The following is a 22,540-nucleotide window of genomic DNA, read 5'->3' on the forward strand; positions in this document are numbered from 1 at the left end:
TTTAAAAGGGATCCCTTCTCTCGTGGATACCTTTTCCCAGTCCAAATGTATTTTTTTTGAAGGACCCAACTTAACCAGGCTTTCTTGAGTCAAAGAAAGAGTAAAATTATTTACTACTAAAAACCCAAGAAAATTAATAAAACCACAACACACACACCCACATCAGAAAGGAAAAGTTGAGTCCAAATAAAAGTTAAAGAAGATACATGAAACAGTCTTTGGCTTGTTTGTGAGGCGTAGATGGCGAAACATTGCAGCCGTTACGTTGGCTGATTCCAGTAGAGCTGACTTTGGCATGTTCCCAGTTGGTTTGGAGACACTTGGCTCTGCAGGATAGCTGAAGAAACTGTCCCATTTCCCTTTTTGGTTGTGGCTTCTGCCAAACCTTGCCTTCAGCAACAGTGAGGGAGAGAGAGACTTTGCCCGCAGCTGGAGGGGTAAGTAGTTGCTGCTTTTGCTGTCTCGCACAGCACCCCAGCTGTTTAACTGATTTTTTTCCCTGTGTTTTCTGGAAGGGAAAAATCTATGACTCATCCAGAGTCCATGTTCTCTCAGGACAGATCCATCAGTATAATCCACATAGGAATTTTCCAGGAAGTGGTTACTTTACATTATCAGCCATCTTTTGCTCCGCATTCTTGCTTGTATTTCTTTAAAAACACACAAGTCTTCCTTAAGAAGTTCAATATGCCCCTAAACAATTCGTGGCTGTAATCGACTTTTCATGGCAATACTACTCTTCAACGTTTAGCCCATTCTGTTGTCATATCAGTACCGATCTTTTTGCAACTTCTTTGATTTCCTGGCTAACTAGCTATGCCTTCTACTTTGGTATTATCCGCAAATTTCAAAATCACTCCTGCTCAGCTTGTATCTACATTTTGTTTTATTCATTCATGGGATGTGGGCTTCACTGGATGGACCAGCATTTATCGCCCATCCCTAATGGCCCTTGAGAAGGTGGTGGTGAGCTGCATTCTTGAACCGCTGCAGCCCATGTTGTTAGCAAGGGATTTCCTGGATTTTGACCTAGCCACAGTGATATATTTCCAAGTCAGGATGGTAAGTGGCTCGAAGGGGAACTTCCAGGTGGTGGTGTTCCCATCTATCTGCTGCCCTTGTCCTCCTAGATGGTAGTGGTCGTGAGTTTGGAAGGTGCTGTCGAAGGAGCCTTGGTGAATTCCTACAGCGACTCCTGTAGATGGTACACACTGCTGCTACTGTGCGTTGGTGGTGGAGGGAGTGAATGTTTGTGAATATGGTGTCAACCAAGCGGGCTTGCTTTGTCCTGGACAGTGTTGTCTTCACTATATATAGTGAAGAAGGCATGCTGTTGAAACTTTTTGTCTTGCCCTCATCAGGACAGATTCACAAGAATACCAAATCTCAAAGGGAACAATAACTTATACTGGGTGAGAAGAGGCTGGCTGATTGGTTGGCAAGTGGACTCTAATTGGTAGAGGCATTGCCATGGAGAATGCACCAGGGAACAGTTAACTGCCAGGCAGGTCAACTCTGGTCAAGGCATTACTATGGGGAATGAACAAGGGAATGGATGGTCTCTCCTCCTCCCCCCCCCCCCCACCCCACCAAGCTTTTGTTTAATTGAAAAAGGCACAATGCGTGGATATGTTTTTTCTGTTTGCAAAGGATAGGCCCCTGTGTCTGGATACATGTAGTTTCTAGCACGCATATGTGAACCACAGTGTGAGCCTGATAATCTTAAATTGGTTGTTGGTGTAATTCTTTGCACAATCAGGGTTGTTTAGTTAGTAACTGTTGTCCAATCACAGAATCAGATCTAATGTTGGATGCTATGTTCTGAGTTTTGCAAGCATAGACTGGTTGAATATGGTCAGAACTTTGTCTGTTGTGAACAGCCAAATGGACATGCTGTTTGATACAATCCATCAGTTGTTGGGATATAAGGCCTACATACCTGGCATCACAGTGGCACATCTCTCTGACCATTTGCTTTCTGAAAGCAAGGAGTCTGTTCTTGCACCGTGGCTTCAAACTTGGTGTACCTTCATCCCACATCTAATGGTATAAGGTATTTGCTGAGTTCAAACTGCTCTAAGCTATCCCAAGATGCTGATTCCTTTAAAGCACAGCTATTTGATTTCGTGCACATATTGCTGGATACCCAATTATTTGGCTAATTTTTACACGCAGCGTGAATGCCTGGTAGCATTGTGAGACCTTAAAGCCAACAGAGACATACCTATCTGTAAGCCTGACAAAAGGACTAGAATAGTCATCCTTAACAAGTGTGACTATATCGCAAAAATGCATGCCGTTCTTAATGATAGGGTCAAATTCATATCCGTTGGAACTATTGCTAAACATGACCACGTAGCCCTACTGGAAAGCAAGTTGGACATTTGTGAGAGTAATGAGCTGCCTGTATATGATTGGATTCGTCCTCATGGTTCAGTGCATCCACATTTATATGGGCTGCCCAAAACACACACAAGTGATGTCCCTTTATGTCCTATCTTATCTGTGGCTGGTTCTGGTTATGATCCCAACAGAGTATGATAATCCTGGACAAGCCTGATCCCAGAGTGGAACCCAGCTTGATAGATCCTAATTTTTACTTGTTGTTTAGATACGTGGAGAGTAGCTTCTGAACAGAGGCACAGGAGTCAGTTGATGAACTTTTAACAAAAGAATAAAACATTTATTCAACAAGAAAATATTACAATACTCCTTCACCACAACTATACCTTTGCAGATATATACAGATTTGTAAGGATAACGCAGGCTACAAAAACTATCTTATACTCTAATGTCCACAGTCTATGTAAACCTTTGGCACCCTGTGGTCAGACTCACCACACATCTGAAACCAAGTGACAGATGCGACATCAAACAGATGCTATCGATCTCTCCTCAATTCCCTTCAGACACTTATCATACCGTGAGCCAACTGGTCTCACTACACTCCGTCCTTCACACGAGGGTTTCTGATCTCTACATTCCAAGACCTCGCCTTGGAATCTTCTCCCAAACCAACACTTCCTCTCAGCCATCTTCTGCAAGAGGTCACCTCCAGGGTTTCAAGCTCTCCTGATGTTCCGCTTCCCTGTCTTCCATGCACTCAGCCTCCCCAATTCAACATTCACAGTACACCACAGCTTCACATGCTCATAGCAAAGAGTTACAGACCTTCACTTGTTTCTTTGGACCTTTTGCTTCTTGCAAGCCATTCTCGCTTTAAATCTGCTTTCTGCAGCTTTTGTCACTTTCCAAGTCTGAAGCTTGAAACCTTTCTCCCTGCCCTTCACTCTTAACTTCACTTAACAGGACCTTTTCCCATGTTTCTGTTGTTCCTTTGATTAGAAGGTCTTTTTTGGACTTTCCCCTCTTCCACTTCCCTGGATTTTTGGGGCTTGTCTTAGCTTGGGACTGCTATCTGTCCCTTTGAGGCTGCTTTACAGCTGTCTTCAAACCAACTGAACTCCCAACAACTTACAAAACAAACTGCTGTTTCTCTTTTTTTTGTGTCCTCTGTGGGAGGGACCTGTCCCTCTGGCCCTGTGTTGCTAGGCAACAGCCAGTTTTCTACTGCTGTGTTTGGTTAACTTCTCCTTAGGGGTCGTAAAACTCCTCATTAGAAATACAAGCACCTTTTTAAAGTGAAACTAAAACTCCATTTAATCTTTAACACAGATACAGAAATACAAATCAAACTTAAACTTATTCCTAACACAAAGATAAATATAACCTACTTAACATATCTCTATTTCCTAACATTCTACAAAACATGAATTGGCCAAATGGTTAGGCAAGTTATTACAACCAGTTCTGAATAAGTTGTCTACCTACCCGGTGAAGGAAAGACCAAAGAGGACTTGTATATTGATAGCAATGACGTGTCCATGTTCTTGTTTGACATTGTTAGCCTATTCACTAATATACTACTCAAGCCGTAAGACGTTTGTACCATGTCACTATATAATGGCGATCTCGACATGCCATTATTATCTGAATCTCTTTTCACTGAACTTACTAACTCAGCAACTTGCGCAGTTGAGTTCAGTTTTAACAACACAATGTATACCCAAATAGTTGCCATGGAATACCCGTTAGGCCCAGATCTCGCCAACATTTTTGTCGGGTTCCATGAGGAACACATCTCCAATGGAATGATGCCTAACCCCATACCCCTTGCTTATTTGCAATGCATAGATGACATGTTTGCTATATTTGCATCTGCAGCAGCATATAAGAATTTCCTTATACACCTTAATGGGCTCCATCCTGTGCTCAAATTAATCTTTGAAATGGCGCAGTCAAATGAGAACATGCTAGTTGAGAAATCTGCCAATGGGTTCTCCACCGCTGTCTACTGCAAACCCACCTTCACTGGTCAATGTACGCATTAGGATTCCTACAGTTCCATGCACTACAAGATTGACCTTATTGGCAACCTCGTAAATGCGGCCCGGGCCATTTGCATCACCGGTATCCTGCAGGATAATGGCTACCCTGGTCAGATCATTTCCCACTGTATTTTGCGCAAATTCATGCATGGGCTTAAGGCTGTCACAGAATATATCCATGCATTGTGCCTTTTGCCAGGAAACAAAAGCTTAGGTGACAACCATTCCCTTGTTCATTCCCCATGGCAATGCCTTGACCAGAGTTGATCTGCCTGATTTGAATTTAAACAAAAGCTTGGCCGTTAACTGTCCATGGTGCATTCTCCACGGCAGTGCTTCGACCAGTCAGAGTCCACTCGTCAACCAATCTGCTCCTCCTCTTCATGCATTATAAATTGTTGTTCCCTTTGAGATTTGGTATTCTTGTAAATCTGTCCTGATGAGTGCAAGATGAGAAGCTTGGCAGCATGTCTCTTTTTTTCAGCAGCACTCAAGTTCTGTGCTACCAAGCAATTATAATGAACACAAGTGAAATATCAGCACAGTCTTCTACCCATTCTGGAAAGGTTAATTCCTAACTTACTTTCTTCTAACCAATTTTCAATCCAGTTTGTTATCCTCCCCTAGTGATGTCCCATATCAAAGGCTTTCCTAAAGTCCACATGCACTGCATTTCCACATCATCTACATCTAGTCACCTCCTTATAATCGTAACGAGGTTTATCAAGCACAGTGGTGCATTTTGAAATTCATGCTGGCTACTTCTACCTCTTCTCTGTATCAGTCTGATGGTATATATACAGTATGCTTGTTGAATAAAGGCAAATCAAGCTGTAGCACTTGATTCATTTCAACAGTTTGTGTATAAGGTAAAGATTCTCTGTGATCTGTTGCTCTTCTCACTTGCCTAGAAATTGGGCATGTCATATTGTAAATGATGCAGGGTCTACTTATGGGAAAGATTGTTTACTCTGAATTTGTGAAAATATTTGCGTAAAGCAGTTCATTTCATGATTTTTTGTATTTTTCCTACATTTCGTTTAGGAAATACACCAATACCAGTTACATCTCATGCCGCTATTTCACAAGTACGGGTGAACAATTTTATGGGGTAGTTTTTTTGCCTTGGCCAGTAACGTCACTAATGCAAAATAGAACCATGGAAAAATACTACAGACTTGCATTGCTCAGTAACTTTTTTTTTGGGGGGGGGGGTGGAATAGGATTTATTTGATATTATTTATAAATGTCAGATTTAGGAACAAACCTACTTTTAACCTCAAGTGGGATTATGGGGTCTTATCCTGTCCATCTGTGGATATGAAGGAGAGTACTTGATGCAGCATTCATACATTGGTTGTTGATGGGAGCAGATGACTAGAAGTAAGGTTACAAGAGAAATGTTTCAACTGTTCCCACAAAAACAACATTAATGTTTTATTATGTATAGTGCATAAGAACACTTAACCATAGGCTAGCCTGCAGCCTAGGTGGTGTAAAACATATTGATCATATCTGTCAATTACACTTGCAGTGTTACATCAGATAATTTATAAACGTGATGTTGTAATTTTGCAAGTGAATACCCATAAAGAAATGTCTCAGGCCTCCTCGCCCCCGAGCGGCCCCCTCGCCACCCCGTGCGCATGACCCTCGCCGCCCCCCCCCTGCGCGCCCCCCTCGCTGCCCCCCCGTGCGTGCCCCCCTCGCCGCCCCCCCGTGCGTGCCCCTCGCCGCCCCCCCGTGCGTGCCCCCCGTGCATGCCCCCCTCGCCGCCCCCCCCGTGCGTGCCCCCCTCGCCGCCCCCCCCCCGTGCGTGCCCCCCTCGCCGCCCCCCCCGTGCGTGCCCCCCTCGCCGCCCCCCCGTGCGTGCCCCCCTCGCCGCCCCCCCCGTGCGTGCCCCCCTCGCCGCCCCCCCGTGCGTGCCCCCCTCGCCGCCCCCCCCCGTGCGTGCCCCCCTCGCCGCCCCCCCCGTGCGTGCCCCCCTCGCCGCCCCCCCCGTGCGTGCCCCCCTCGCCGCCCCCCCGTGCGTGCCCCCCTCGCCGCCCCCCCGCGCGCGCGTGCCCTTGCCCGCCCTCGCTTGCTCTCCCTCGCGTCCTCCCCCCTCCCCCCCGCCCCGAAACCAAGCTTTGAAAGCTCATCAACTGCAGCTAACATCCCATCTCTAACCTTCCTTTCCTCTCCTGTGGTCCTTCGTCGTGTTTGTGTAATCTCGCTTCATCCGTCTCTCATTAAAATCGTAGTATGTGTTTAAGCACACATTGGTGAAGCATCATTCCTCCCCATGTGGCAGAACCTCACTTTCACTCTAAACTTTACACAAGTTGACTTGGTTGAGATGAGAAACTGTCTGGATGGATTTTTGTGATGATGAATCTTGCTCTTATTACATCAGTATTGAATACAAACAGAAAATGTTGGAAGTACTCAGCAGCTCAGGCTGCATCTGTGGAGTAAGGAATTGGGGCTAATATTTCAGGTGAATGACCTTTTAGCAGAAGTGGGAAAATGTCACAGATGAGCAGTTCAGAAGAACAACCTGAACCAGTGAATAGGAGGCAAGGAAGACAAAAAAGACAATGGGCTGTGATTAGATGGAGGGCAGGAAATGATTAAATAACACAAGTGATAATGATGTGACAAAATGATGCAATAAAGAAACAAAAGGTGTATTTGAGCCCTAAAGGATCTTTAAATGTTCATGGCAAAATAGAGCACAATGAAAGTACAGAAAATCTGGAGAATAGGCAGGTGATACCAGAGGTGCAGATCACCACATTGGCTGTCTCCCAATAGGATAGTACCATCAGAAGCACCAGCCCACAATCTCCTGTATTCTTCGAAGCACTGGTACCGTTTAGTATAGTGGAAAGGATTTCTTGGCTGAAGGAAAAGGAGGATGTTTCAGAAGCTCCAGCGGGGAAGGTGGCATTGTCTGTGCAAAGATAGTAATGGAGTACTTACAGGAAGCGGGTTGGGAGGGAGGAAGTATATATAATCAGGATAGTTGTGGTCTTGTAGTAGATACCAATGGATATCAATCCCTAGAGTTGGAAATAGGAATGCTGTCTGACCTACCGAGTGTTTCTATTTTATTTCAGATTTCCAGCATTTTGCTTTTTTGCACCATTACAAAAACCTTGTCAACTATTTAAAAATTGGATGATATTGATGAGGTTGGACTAATGTGTATTGTCTTGCATGCAAAATGGTGGCATTTATCATGGTGGTGTAGCATGAATCTCAAAATACTGATCATAGCTTCTGTGTTGGGGAGAAATACTTAGTTTTTTAGAGGTAACATTGCAATTGTAGGAGCTGTAATGCCACTATTCCAAACTTAATCTCCAAATAGCAAAATCAGTTGAATTTTAATTATGAAGTGGCACTGAACAAGATAAATAGTGATGGCACTTCAAACATAAATGGAGTTTAGAGCCATCAGTGAAGCATTTTGTTCCGGTCTTTTGCAGCTCTTTTTAAGTAATTAAAAGGATTGGAGAAAAAAAGGCTTTTTTACAGACTGATCTAGTTTGGAACTGGGGCATAAAAAATAGACTACTTGAAATCAGATTTTTATCCAAAAATAGAATTTTTGAAATGGAACCAACTGCAGGGAGCAAGCTAAGCAGAGATTGTAAAACTGAACTGTGGTGCAAAGTCCATATTCTTTGTGTACTAAATCATTTTTTTGCTATGACTCCAGCTCTTAATTTAAACAAATAAAGAGAGTTTAATCCATTATTTTCTGTCTCCATAATCTACAGATTAGGTATGTTTGAAACTTTGTTCCTTCATGTTACCCCCACATGATGGTAGTAAATATGCGTTTATGTTTGAATGATAAGCTAGGAAAGCCAGAACATTCATGTTGTCATTTGCTAATTCTTGCTGTTGTTTTGTTCTTTTCCTTCATAGCGATTACCAAATCAGATTGAAGAAAGAAATGAGAAAATGAAGGAAGAAATGCTAGGTAAATACTTTTACAATGGCATATTACTCCTAAAGTACATCTTCAGTAAGAGCCAATGTTATGCATAACATTCTTTTACTTTATATTGGTACGATCTCAGTAGAGACCAGTAACAATTTTATTTTTTTGTTTGGAAATCTGAAAATCCAGGCATTAACCAAAAGAATGAAGCCACAAGTTTCATGGTTTAAAATTAAAGAATTCTTCTACATAAAAACCAAAGCACTTGAATACTACTAACTGCACTCTAAAATAGTCAGTTACATTAAAAATACTAAAATTACATTGAACACAGTTACTTATTTACCAAACCAAACTACTTAACTGAAATCTCCTTCTACATCCTTTGACTTACACCCTGAAATCTGAAGTCAGAGACTTTGCCGAAATTGGAAGATTAACCACTTGGTCTGGGTATTGGTGCAAAGATTTGTTTAAGGGCTAAGATTTCTTGAGCCTTCCGCCTTCTTCCGGCAAGGCTGTTCCTTCAAATCTCCTCCACCTGTCCCACAGTTCTATACTGCCGTTTCAACACAGGCGTCGCTGGTGTCTTAAGCATAGTGACCTAAGCATAGTGACCTCTGGTCAGAACTCTACCGGTTCTAATGTTCTTTAACTCTGAACTCTTGTACTCTAGACCACACTCTCCCTCTCTCTGTCTCTCTCTCGCTCTCCTCAGCTTGACTACACCTAGAGTTTCAACTCACTGATAGGAGTCCTTCATTTAAACTGTTTTCAACTTTTTTAGCCAACACACAGAATTTCACCTCAATTCTGCTGGAAAGACATGTTCCTCACACTGAAGCCAGATTGTTCTAAACTCAAAAAAAACCTGAAACAGAACTACAGAACTATTCACACAATCTACTCATCCCTATAATTAACTTCTTGTTGATCCCTTTTCTCTTGCTTATCTCCCAGACAGCTTGGTCATAAGATCATTTACTAGAAGCAAGGTGCTTTTTACACAAACTCTTCCCTCAGAAAAACCTAGTTCTTAAAGGGACCATCACCCCATGGATCACCACAGTACTGTATGTGTTTATCAAGTCATGGGGTGAATGGTGGGAAATGGAATACTTCACTTAACATTTATTGACCATGTAGACTAAGCATAAGTACGCATTGCAGAGCGCACCCACGATACTATTAATCTAGTGCTACAAAATTGTACTTACAAGAGGAAATTATTTTTTAATCTTGACCTGATAAAAGAACTTGCCTAGTTTGAGATTGACAGCATTTTGGACTTGTCAGCATCCTCAACCAATGCATCTCTTTCCTCATCCAGTTGAGTGGGACTGTCCTTGCTTGGTTTTACTTAGTTTCATATCTTCTACAGTGATTTCTCTTCCTTGCCCACACTGTTGCTTGTGGAATCACCCAAGGATCTGTCTTCAGTCCCCTTCTATTTCACATGCATATACTGCCCCTCAGCAGCATCATCCAAAGACATGATGTTGAGTTCCATATGTACATTAATGACCCCCAGCTCTACTTTGTCACTTTTCAACTTCTTCACTGTTTCTGGGGTGTCAGGCTTGTTATCTAACATTCAGTCCTTGATGAGTCACAATCTCCTCCAATTAAACATTGGGAAGACCAAAGCCATTGTTAGGTCCCAGAACAAACTCCATTCCTGCACCACCAATTTCAATCCCTTCCTTGGTCACTGTCTGAGGAACAAATTAGAAACTTATTATCACAAAGACCTCCAAACTATAACTTATCTTTGTCCTTGCCCCAGCCTATCTGCTGTTGAGCCTTCATGATTTTCTTAGTTCAGGATTCAACTGATCCAGGTTTTCCTGGTTACTCTCCCAATGCGAGCTCATAGGAAACTGCTGCCCATATCGTATTCTGCACTAGGTTTCTGTACTCTGTCTTCTTATTTCGCATGTCTTTCGAGGTAATACTCTGGGGTCCCAGGTTCGAATCTCACCACGGCAGGTGGTGCAATTTGAATTCAATAAAAATCTGGTATTAAAAGTCTAATGATAACCATGAAATCATTGTTGATTGTTGTTTTTAAAAAACCATCTGGTTCACTACTGTCCTTCGGGGAGGGAAATCCTTACCTGGTCTGGCCTACATGTGACTCCAGACCCACAGCAATGTGATTGACACTTCTAAAAAAAAAAAATGCCTTCTGAACAAGGGTGATTAGGATGGGCAATAAATGCTGACCTAGCCAGTGATGACCACTTCCAACAATGAATTTTTAAAAAAAAATTATCTGGCTCTCTGATAAATGTACTGACAGTGGTAATGAGCAACACAAAGAAGGAAGATCTTGGGTTTGATTCTTGGTTGAGGCTGAGTGAGCAAATTACAGCTAAGACAGCCTTGAGACGCTACATTTGACATCAGTATCCTGAGCTGGAGAAGCTAAAACCCTAATTCTAATCAACGTGTAATGATCATTGCTAGAAAATGTGCAAAGGAAAAATACTGCAGATATTGGAAATCTGAACTATAAACAATAAATGCTAGAAATACTCACCTAGACCAGGCAGCATCTGTGGAGGGAGGAACAGCTGGAAAATGTATATGTTTTGGGAGTTGATAGTTTGGTAGCACCGATACACTTAACTTGCTAGGTCATGACATGTATGAAATGTCTGCAGCCAAAGCTGTAGGTAGATTGAGAATCACTGGATTATTAACAAAGCAGTACTTTCCTGTCTGAATTGGCATAGTCAGAAGATTATTTGTTTGATTTAATGTTGTATTACCCTGGCAGCCACTTGCAGTAATGGCAGAAACTTTGAGTTTTCTCATTTGACAAACCCCTGGAAATAAGAGTGAGGGGGGGTAAAGGACAAATGAATTAGAAATTTATTCCAAAATTTTATGAAGGATGCAGTGACTTAGTCAATATAATACTTAAACCAATGGATGGACCAACAAATAAAGTGTTTTGATAAAGTGATATGTTTTGCCTTTGGATCCGCCCATAAATATATTGGCTTGCTGTTTAAAAAAAAAAAGCTGTTAATTCAGTTAACGGGGGAAGTAGTTAGTCTTCTCTTGCTAAGTGGCAATGTTATTTTCCAGAAATACATTACTGTCCTTAATAGAATATGTTCTCTTTCTGTGTATAGAGTATTCAAGTTTATATTGATTCAGCTAAATGTAATTATACTGATACAGACTTGTTGCACATCAAGGTGATATATATAGTCATGTTATGATATAGAAGGTGTGATCTCTTTTTAGAGCAGCAGAAAAAAATGGTTCTTTGGTTGTCATGGCTGTGAATACAGGGACAGTTTTAATTGCTTTGTTTAGGTCTGTTCTTTAGCAGCTTGGTTACTAGGGGAACGCCTGTGGGAGATTTTCTGCAGCGTTGACTAAAATTAGTTTTTTTAAGCAGTAATTTTACCATAATTTTTCCTCTTTCATTATGTGAGATTATAATTTCATAGTTTCACCAAATGTGAATGTTTATTTTGTAATTTCATAGTTTTTTAAAAATTGTACTAGCCAATATGAGGGATATCAGTACATTCTCCTTTTACCATCCAGCAGTGTTAGAAAGAGAGAATGTCCTTGAAGGGGTCAAGAACAGAATCTAATTCGTTGGAGTTGAGAAACAATGAAGAAGTTATTATGCAACTTGCTATATTTTAGAGGCCACATAATAGTGGGAAGGAGAAAGAGGAGCAGATTTGCATGGAAATTACTTGGAGGCACAAGAACTACAGAGTTGTGATAATGGGATGCTTCAACTGCCTCAATATTGAATGGAGCAGTGATTGTGTTAAGGATGAATAAGGAAAGGAATTCTGAAGTGTTTTTAGCAGACTTTTCTTGATGTTTTTAACCCAGTGATGGAGGAAATATTGCTGGATCTAGTCCTTGAGAAATGGGTCAAGTGGAGAATATCACAATGGGGGAGCATTTCTGGAATAGTAATCATAGTATCACAAAGTTTAAATTAGTTATGGAGAAGGACAAGGAGCAATCTAAGATAAAAGTACTTAACTGAAGGAGGGATAATTTCAGTGAATTGAGGAGGGACCTATCCTGGATAAATTGGATTCAAAAGCTGGCAGGAGGAAATATATTGATGCAATGAGATGGTTTGGGTCCGGTTGAGGTACATTTCCACAATGCAGAAAGGGAGAGCAGCTGAAGCCAGAGCCCCCTAGATGAGGAAGGAGTTAGTGGATATAATGAAGGGGTGGGGGGGGTGGGGGGGTGTATGGCAGATGTCAGATTGTTTAATACAGGGGAGAATCAGGCTAAATATAGGAAGTACCTAGGATAATTGAACAAGGAAATAGACAGGCAAAGAGACAAAATGGAAGTGGATTGGCAGCTAACTGAAGCTGCATTTAGGCCTATTCACAGTGAAAGGGTTGTCAGAGGAGTGGTGGTACTGATTAGCAACCAAAATGGAGACCTGTTGGTGAAGGCATGAGACATAGCTGAGGTACTAAATGAGTACTTTCCCTCAGTGTTTACTAAGAAAGAGGATTTTGCCAAAGCTATGGTATATGAGAGAGGTTGTCGGGTTTTTGGTTACGATAAAAGCAGAGCAAGTCAAGATAAGTCACCTTATCCAAGTGGGATGCATCCTAGATCACTGAGGAAAGGGAAGGCAGAGGTGCTGACCACAATCCTCCATTCCTTCTTGAATACAAGGTGATGACAAAGGAGCGGAGGATTGCAAATGTTGCACCCTTGTTCACCTGGCAATGACAATGACTTTAATGCCAGGTGTAGGAAGCTTTTAGAATGAATATCCTCATGGATAATTAACAGCCACTTGGGTAAGCATGGATTAATAAAGGAGAGCCTGCACAGGTTTGGTTAGGGCAAATCATGTTTGACAAACTTGATTTACTTTTTTGTGGATGGATGAAGGCATAGCAGTTGATATTTATATGAACTTTTAAAAAGTATTTGATGAAGTACCGTATATTAGGCTTATCAATAAAATTGAAGCTCATGATAAAAGGTACAATGGCAGCATGGGTACACAGTTGGTTTATTGATAGGAAGCAGGGTTGTGGCAAATGTTTTTTTTTCAGGCTGGAGGGAGGTATACAGCAGAGTTCCCCAAGGTTCATTACTAGGACCATTGCTGCTTTTGATACATATTAATGACTTGGACTTCAAGGTACAGGGCACAGTTTAGAATTTTGCAGATGACACACAATTTGTGTGTGGGGTAAACAGTGAGGAAGATAGTAATAGATTTCAAGAGAGCATGGACAGGTTAGTGAAATGCGGAACATATATGATTAAATTCAATGTAGAAAATTGTGAGATGATGCATTTTTGATAGGAAAATTGACAGGACCATAAGACGTAGGAGCAGAAGTAGGATATTCAGGTCATAGGGTCTGCTCTGCCATTCAATGAGATGATGGCTGATCTGATAATCATTCCACTTTCCTACCTTTTCCCCATAACCCTTGTTTCCCTTACAGATTTAAGATCAGTCTATCTCAGCCTTGAATATATTTAACAACCCAACCTCTACAGCCCTCCGTGGTAAAGAATGCCACAGATTCACTACCCTCAGAAGAAATTTCCCTTCTTTTGTCTTAAATGGGTGACCCCTCAGTCTGAGATTATGCCCTCTGGTCCTAGACTCTCCCACAAGGTGAAACAACCTCTCAACATCTACCCTGTCAGGCCCCCTAAGAATCTTATATGTTTCAATAAGGTCGCCTCTCATTCTTCTAAACTCCAATGAGTACAGGCCCAACCTACTCAACCTCTCCTCCATAAGAAAATCCCTCCATACCCAGGATCAACCTAGTGAACCTTCTCTGGATTGCCTGCAATGCCAGTATATCTCACCTTAGATAAGGGGTCCAAAACTGTTCACTGTATTCTAGGTGTAACCAACTGGTGCCTTGCATAGTTTTGGCTTCCCTATTTTTAAACTCCATTCCCTTTGAAATAAAGGCCAAAGAAACCATACAATTCCAATGATACAGCTTTAAAGGGGCTGCAAGAAGTGAGGGAACTGGGTAAGTGGATTTTGTGCAGGAATCTTTGAAGGTCACAGGACAGGTTAAAACAGTTAGTGAAGTATATGGGATTCTGGGCTTTATAAATAGAGGTATAGAGTACAAAAGCCAGGAAGTAATGTTAAATCTATATAAAACACTAGTTCAGCCCCAGCTGGACTATTGTGTCTAATTCTGGGCACCACATTTCAGGATGAGTGTAAAGGTTTTAGAGAAGGTATGGAAGAGGTTTACTGGAATGGTTCCGTGGTTGATGGAATACAATTGCGTGGATAGCCGGGAAAAGTTGGAGTTGTTCTCCTCAGAGTAAAGTAGGCTAATTTGAGATTTAACAGAAGCTTTAAAATTATGAAGCAATCAGATGGAGTAAATAAACTGTTTCCAATGGCTGGAGGGTCGATGGGCACAGATTTAAGGGCCCAAACACTCCTTTCAAGTGAAGCAGCATTTCACTTGCATTTCCCCCAACTTAGTCTACTGTACTCGTTGCTCCCAATGCGGTCTCCTCTACATTGGAGAGACCAAACGTAAACTGGGCGACCGCTTTGCAGAACACCTGCGGTCTGTCCGCAAGAATGACCCAAACCTCCCTGTCGCTTGCCATTTTAACACTCCACCCTGCTCTCTTGCCCACATGTCTGACCTTGGCTTGCTGCATTGTTCCAGTGAAGCCCAACGCAAACTGGAGGAACAGCATCTCATCTTCTGACTAGGCACTTTACAGCCTTCCGGACTGAATATTGAATTCAACAACTTTGAACTCCCTCCTCCATCCCCACCCCCTTTCTGTTTCTTCCCCCTTCCTTTTGTTTTTTCCAATAATTTATATAGATTTTTCTTTTCCCACCTATTTCCATTATTTTTAAATCTTTTATGCTCCCCCAACCCCCACTAGAGCTATACCTTGAGTGCCCTACCATCCATTCTTAATTAGCACATTCATTTAGATAATATCACCAACTTTAACACCTCTGTGTTCTTTTGTTCTTTTGTCTGTGACATCTTTTGATGATCTGCTCCTATCACTGCTTGCTTGTCCCTACAACCACACCACCCCCCTCCACTTCTCTACCCCCAACCAACGCCCCCCACCCCCCCCAAAAACCACACACCTTAAACCAGCTTATATTTCACCCCTCTCCTTGGATTCACCTAGTTCTGTTGAAGGGTCTCGAGACGTCAACTCTTTTCTTCACCGCCGATGCTGCCAGACCTGCTGAGTTTTTCCAGGTAATTCTGTTTTTTTTTTACAGATTTAAGGTGATTGACAAAAGAAGCAGAGACGTCATGAGGAAAACTTGTTTTATGTAACCAGTGGTTATGATTTGGAATGCACTGACTGACAGCATGGTGAATGCAGATTAAATAGTAGCTTTCAAAAGAGAATTGGATAAATACTTGAAGGAGAAAAAAAATTGTAAGAATATGGAGGGAGAGTGGAACCAACTAGATTACTCTTCGATAAAGCCAATGAGCCAAATGACCTTTTCCTTTGCCATGCTGTTCTATGATACTTCGATAATTCAAATACTTAGTGGCCAAAAATGGCATTGCCTAGGTTGTAAAGCTCATTGCATTGTTGTCTGCCAATGTGTGTGCCTTCAGTTTTGGACTCGTCTCGATTTTCCTGTTTCCTCCACATCAACCATTCTTCTAACTTTGCTGAACCAGATTGTCAACTAAGTGCCATAGATCCATATCCTTTGCTAAAATCAATTCAGATAGGGTCCTGCAGTGAAAAGGTGGGAGAAATGTTGGTTACATTAATGCAGAAGGCACAAGAAATGTTGGTTATATCAGTGCAGGGTATATTTTAAAAAAAAATTCTAAAGATAAAAGATCAGCTTTTTTCCTTTCCTCCTCCTCCATGACTTCTATTCTTTGATCTTCAGCACTCCATTAAGTAACAACTCCACCCAAGGTGGGATATTGTTCCATGAATGCTAGCGGTGCTCCAGCATCTTAGCCAAATGTGATTTTCCATCTGTTAACCAAGATAATGTCAGCTGATTTTGGCCTCAAAGCTCAAAAGTCAGAAAAATTGTCATATGAATTATTCTAATAAAATTCTAATTCAGTTGTTTTAAATCAACCTTTCATTATACTTTGTGTCCATTAATTTAAAATAAAAATTAATCTGTATTATAATTTATTTGTTTGACAAAGCCGGTAAAGAATGAACTTTGCATGAAAAGGAAGTCTGTTTCTGGATTTACTAGTGCAATGACCTTTTTTTAATTTATTAATTTAGGAGATGGAGGCATGGCAGGCTGGGCCAGCATTTATTGCCCATCCCTAATTGCCCTTGACAAGGTGGTAGTGAGCCACTACCTTGAACCTCTGCAGTCCATGTGGTGTAAGTACACCCAGAATGCTGTTAGAGAGGGAGTTCCAGGATTTTGATCCAGGAACAGTGATATAGTTCAAGTCAGGATGGTGTGTTACTTGGATGTGAATTTACAGATGCTGCCCTTGTCTTTCTAGGGGATAGAGGTCGTGGGTTTGGAAGTGCTGTTGATTTTATGTTGTGATTTTGTATTATATTTATTATGTTGTAATAAGAACCCCAAAATCCAGGCTGTTGGTAGAATTTTATAGGTGACTTCAATAACTTTGAAATCACTTCAACATCAGCACCATGAAATTCATTTGCAGCTGCTAGACCACAGCTTTTAATGTGGCCAGCAGAGGACCTTACTACAATTGTGATTGGAGATAACTGAATTCAATAAATGAAATAAAATAGGTTACTCATATGGGAGTTTTCTCTTTCAGCTGGCTGATGTTAATTTCCAACATGATGAATTGTCTCTTTGCTGTTGTACTGGGGAGTGACCGTGTTATGATCCTGGACCAGGCTCCCAAATATTTGGTATGATCCAGTTAGGGACGAGTAACTTTTTGTTTAAAGTTTGAGATCTAAGGAACATGCTAAGAAAATAAAACAAAATTCCACGGTCTCTGAACTAAATAAACTTTACCATACAAAGTCAGTAAAGTAAAACAATCTACAATATGTATCTTATACTCTTAACGTTCAGAATTAACATGAGGTGCATGTGAATCAACAGGCAAACTGTGATTAAACACATTACACTGCACAATAAATGGCAAATGCAGCAAGTCAGATCCCACGGATTTCTCAGCAACCCACCTAGGCATCAGTAAACACTGAGTCAATCAATCTCATTGAAATTCCATCTCTTACTCTCAAAGATCAAAGATCTAATATCTGAATTCTCTCAAAAAGTCGCTCTAACTTGGACTGTATCAACAACTGCTCTCACCCCAGGGTTTCAATCTTGTTTCGCGAGATAATCCACTGGATTCCTGAGTCTGCACTCCAGCACCAACTCACAAACAGAACTGAGCTCTTCAGCTATGCCAAGCAGAACAATAGTTCTCCAAAGGGTTACCTTTGCCCAACGGTATACAGCACAGAATCACAAACCTTTGCTGCTTTCTCAGATCTCCAGGGCTTCTCCCAAGCCCTCACTACTTGGAGCCTGCTAACTGCAGCACTTTTACTGCTTGGAGCATCTTTCTTTGCTTCTCTCCTTAGTGGTTCCTATCAGGTGGTCCTCTCCACAGAGTGACTCCATCCCCAGTTGTTTTTTTTTGAAAAATATACTTTATTCATAAAATATCTGGAAGAACATTACAAAACATTTCTAAATCGCCATCACAAAAAGTACAGTAAGATTCAACTTTTGGACATGGATCACGAGCTGCTTCAATAAAATCAATGAATATTACAATCATTTCAATATGGTCATTACAGCCAGACAGTGCAATGGTATTGGAGTTATCAACATACATCATGTTGTACTCTGAGGTGCTTCAGTACAATTATATACAATTATTATTTAATGCATACATTCATCGTGAGCCGTATAGCCCGAGGGGTCTTTACAATACCCAGCCCCTCGGTGCACTATGGCAGAAAGGTCTTAGACAGCGACCTTTCCCCATTGCGCCTTTGCGGCTGCCCCAAACTTTATTGCGTCCCTCAGCACGTAGTCCTGGACCTTGGAATGTGCCAGTCTGCAACAATCAGTCAGGGACAACTCTTTGCACTGGAAGACCAACAAGTTTCAGGCAGACCAAAGGGCGTCTTTCACCGAGTTGATGATCCTCCAGCTGCAGTTGATGTTTGTCTCGGTGTGTGTCCCTGGGAACAGCCCATAGAGCACAGAGCCCTGTGTCACAGAGCTACTCAGGATGAACCTCGACAGGAACCACTGCATCTCTCTCCTGACCACCTTTGCAAAGGCACAGTCCACAAGGTGGTGAACAACGGTCTCGTCCCCACCACAGCCACCTCAAGGGCAACGTGCAGATGGGGTGAGACTCCTGGCGTGTTGGATTTCTCGCTTTCTCGGACATCCACCTCCCCTCTCACTGGGGTTCCGACTTTGGGATGTCTCCCTGTCCACTGTCCCAGGACTCCTTTCTATTATGGCACCACTCCTGGGTCCCGCGATCAGTTTTCACGCCAGTTTTTTCCCATGCGGGTGCACTGGGCACTTGACCCTGGCCCAAAGAACCCTAAAATGCTAGACTGTGCATGCGCCATCCACTCGCAATCACATATGTGGGGAAATTCCCAAGGCATGCTGGGTCTTGTAGTTCCCGGCCTCCACTTGGGAATCAGGTAAGTCAGGATTTCTTGACAACCGCTATACTTTGGGATCATAAACTACCAAGAAGTCAACTCAGAAAGAAAGGATAGATGAAAGATTGGGAGGGTTGATGAGAGGTGCTTTAGTGGAAGTGACAGAGGCTGGGGGATGTTGGAAAAGGGGAAATAGAAATCATTGTTCTCTCCATTTTTTGTTTAACCAGTCTCTTCCGCTTAACCACACTCTCTCCCAGTTATCCCTTATTAGCTGTGATATTGACATCCAATGTTACCATGTTCCTATTTGTTGCAGTCTCTCTTGCTCATCTGTTAGTATTGATGGATTCTACCTAATACTTCAGCGCCTGTATAATTTGCTTCCATGCATATTTCTTCTGAATGCTTTCTGTTGCAAAAGGTACTGAAATAGCAGGTATATTTTCATGATAAATACCATTTTATCTAACTTACTGGTTTTATTTGCAAAATCTTTCATGTTCCGAGTTCTCTCTCTTGCCCATCTTCCCTCTCGAGTGTGGGTTGAAGTGAAGAAAAAGAAAGTTGATTGTACTAAATCTTGGCAGGTAATGTTCCTTTTATAGAAAATTCATTGGCTTGCTTATGAACTTTGCTGCATCATCTTTAGGTAATAGTGTATCTGGACAGTTTGTTGCAAAATGATTTTGTAGTAGGGCCATTTAACATTTTGAATATTGACTGGAATGTTTTGGCCAAGGATTTGTGTCTATTTCAAAAAAGGACTTCTCACTGGCCTTGTTTTTTAAATTGTCTGTAGCCCAAATCCTTTGATGTTAACTTGAAATGTCACCCTACAGTCTATTTTCTTTTTTATTGTAGGCAAGCTGAAAGATCTTGGCAATATGGTTCTGCGACCCTTTGGCCTGTCCACTGAAAACTTCCTGTTAAACAAGGATCCAAACTCTGGCTCATACTCCATCAACTTTGTGCAGAATCCAAATAACAATAATAGATAATGGTTATTTCTGGTAACAGCTCAGCCCAAGGATGTGCTGTAGCAAAGTTTAGTTATATAATAAAGTATTGCTTTTCTAGTCACCCAAGAAACTGATCCGCTCCAACTTTTGCTATACTATAGCAGGTACTTGTTTACAATTAGAATCTGCAGAAGTTTTGAGACACTTGGTTTGAGCTGCTTGTTGAAGGTAAATGGCAGCAGTGAAACCATACGCTCTATTTTGTCATTACATCTGGATAAGTGTTAACCCAAGTATGATAAAGTATTTGGAAACTGAAATATTTCATCAGTTTCACTAACTGTAGGTGAAAGTTGCCATGTAAACACTGGGGAGATATTTGGTTTGCCATGGACATTTGAAATCTGCAAACTACTGATGCTTGATGTCTAGTTGTGTACTGTTGATCATGCTAAATATATCATTAATACCCATTGCCTTATTTTCTGTGGATTAAAGAAAATAAAAGTCAGAATATGAATCAGCATTATTCAAAAAACTTTCTGGAAATAAAAATATCAAAATTGTACTTAATGAAACTTATTGCTTCAATATGCAATTGGAATTAACTTGTCTAGATACAAACAGGACAATTGGTCTTGTGAGAACTGTATGAAATATAACCATCCAGATGTATTTTAAAAGGGTGTCTTACATAATACAATGCAAAAATGGGCTATTCTGCCAAACATATCTATACTGGTATTTATATTCCTCCAACCCTTCATTAACTAATCCCATCAAACATATCCTCCTATTGCTTTCTCCCTCATTTGTTTATCTAGCTTTCCCTTAAATGCACCTATGCTATTCATCTCAGCCACTCTTTCAGGTAGTAGGTTCAATATTCTAATCTCTCTATGGATAAAGAGGCTTTTTTCTGAATTCCCCATTGAAATTATTAATGATTATCTTATATTTATGGCCCCTGTTTCTGGTCTCACCTGCATGGTGAAAGACCTTCTCCACATCTGCCTTATCACATCACTTCTTAGTCTTCTTTTTTCTGGAGAAAAGATCTCCATGTTCAAACTTACCTGAAAGTATAGCTTTTCAGTTTTGGTATCATTCTAGTAAATCATTTTTTAGACCTCTCTCATGCCTCTATTATTTTCATAATATGGAGACTAGATCTATTTGCATTGTGCCAAGTTGTGTCCAACCAAGATTATACACAAGTTTAACATAACTTTCTCTGTTTTTCAATTCCATCCCTTAAGAAATGGATCCCTGTACTTTGTTTTTTATGGCCCATTAACCTGCATTGTTAGTGATCTTATGAAACTTTTGTAAGTTGTAAAACTCCCTTTGAAATTTAGCAGTTGCAAGTCCTTACCTATCACCAAATTTTAAAACCTAACCTATTTACTCATACATTCAGCTTCACCGTATTGCCTCATTACAAATGCATGTACCTTTACCTTTCACCTCTCTGCTCCCAGACATGCTGTCTTTACTAATCTTCCCCCAGTTTAATCATATATACACACACAGCCTTCTTTACAGAATATCACCATATTCCCAAAAATATTTTAAAAGTAACATCCATCTTCACAAAGTGAAAGCAAATGTTTTAACTCACTTGAAGTCTAATAATTCCAGCCTAGAAGTATTTGCATTTCTCTACAGATCACAAAAAATGCTATAATTATATATTTGTCACAAAAAAAATTAAGACCTTTTTATCTTTGGCCAATAATTCTCCAATTTTTTTGTCTTCAACCACACTCATCCCTGATAGGTGGACAATACCTGAGAAGAAAGAACTGTTAACATCAGCTGACATGGGGCCAGAAAAGGAATTTGTGTTGCCAGTAATTTGGTGGGTATAGGGTGTAGGGAGCAAGAGCTGAGTCACACAAAAGATGAGCTGGGAGAAGGTCTGATAGGAGATTGGAGAGAAACTAGAGAAAGATGTGGGCTCAAGGCTAGGGAAGAAGGAGGAGACGTAGTGGAAAATAAAACATTTATTGTCTCTGTAAAATATTTTTTGGATTATGCTGTAAGGTAATAATTTCTCAGGGCTATTGTTCCTCACTGTATTTCAGACTGGATCCATATCACTTTCTTTGTATTTACTCTGCCAACTTTAGTTCTTTTTCCCAACGTTATCATTGGTTTCAACAGGAACAATGCCACCATATGTCAGCATTTAACTTAGATTATTTTGAATAAAGAGTATAAATAAAAAAGATTACAAGATTTCTTCAGTAATTCTAAGCTGTTACATGGTGTTAAACATTGCTAGGGGCAGAAAAACTTCCCTAGCAATCGAGGCTTTATAAAACCTGAATGCAACTAAACCATGGTTTTATGAACTTCAAAATTTTCCAAACTTTTTAAAACGTGAAAAACTAGATTCCACAAGCCTCTATTATTAATAAAGTGTCTGACACAGCCTCTAGAAGCAAGAACAAGAGGGAAGAAGGAACCAAGCATTTTACTTAAAACCTTCATGTAGAAATGAAGCTTGGAGAAAAAAGGAATAACTCGGCAGAAGGTCTGCATTTTTTCTTCTGATTTATCAATTATTTACCCAGAGAGTGAGGAGGCATTACAAAACTTGTTTCTTT

The 22,540-nt window shown here is 40.9% G+C and overlaps 1 protein-coding gene across 5 annotated transcripts in view; it reads left to right on the top strand.

Moving 5' to 3' along the window:
• Positions 1 to 20,496, top strand: part of ttc1 (tetratricopeptide repeat domain 1) — a 65,314-nt gene extending 44,818 nt beyond the window's left edge. For 4 of the 5 annotated variants that reach the window (XM_041193173.1, XM_041193171.1, XM_041193170.1 and 1 more), the window contains exons 7-8: positions 8,307 to 8,361; positions 19,831 to 20,496. In XM_041193173.1, coding sequence (XP_041049107.1) covers positions 8,307 to 8,361; positions 19,831 to 19,967 — 192 coding nt within the window. In that variant the 3' untranslated portion in view covers positions 19,968 to 20,496. Of the gene's footprint in view, positions 1 to 8,306; positions 8,362 to 17,126; positions 18,401 to 19,830 lie in introns of those variants that run through there. The other variant, XM_041193174.1, reaches the window with a different exon arrangement.
• Positions 20,497 to 22,540: the final 2,044 nt, after the last annotated feature.

Source organism: Carcharodon carcharias, chromosome 8 (assembly GCF_017639515.1).
Source record: "Carcharodon carcharias isolate sCarCar2 chromosome 8, sCarCar2.pri, whole genome shotgun sequence".
In the NCBI taxonomy this organism is placed as follows: domain Eukaryota; kingdom Metazoa; phylum Chordata; class Chondrichthyes; order Lamniformes; family Lamnidae; genus Carcharodon; species Carcharodon carcharias.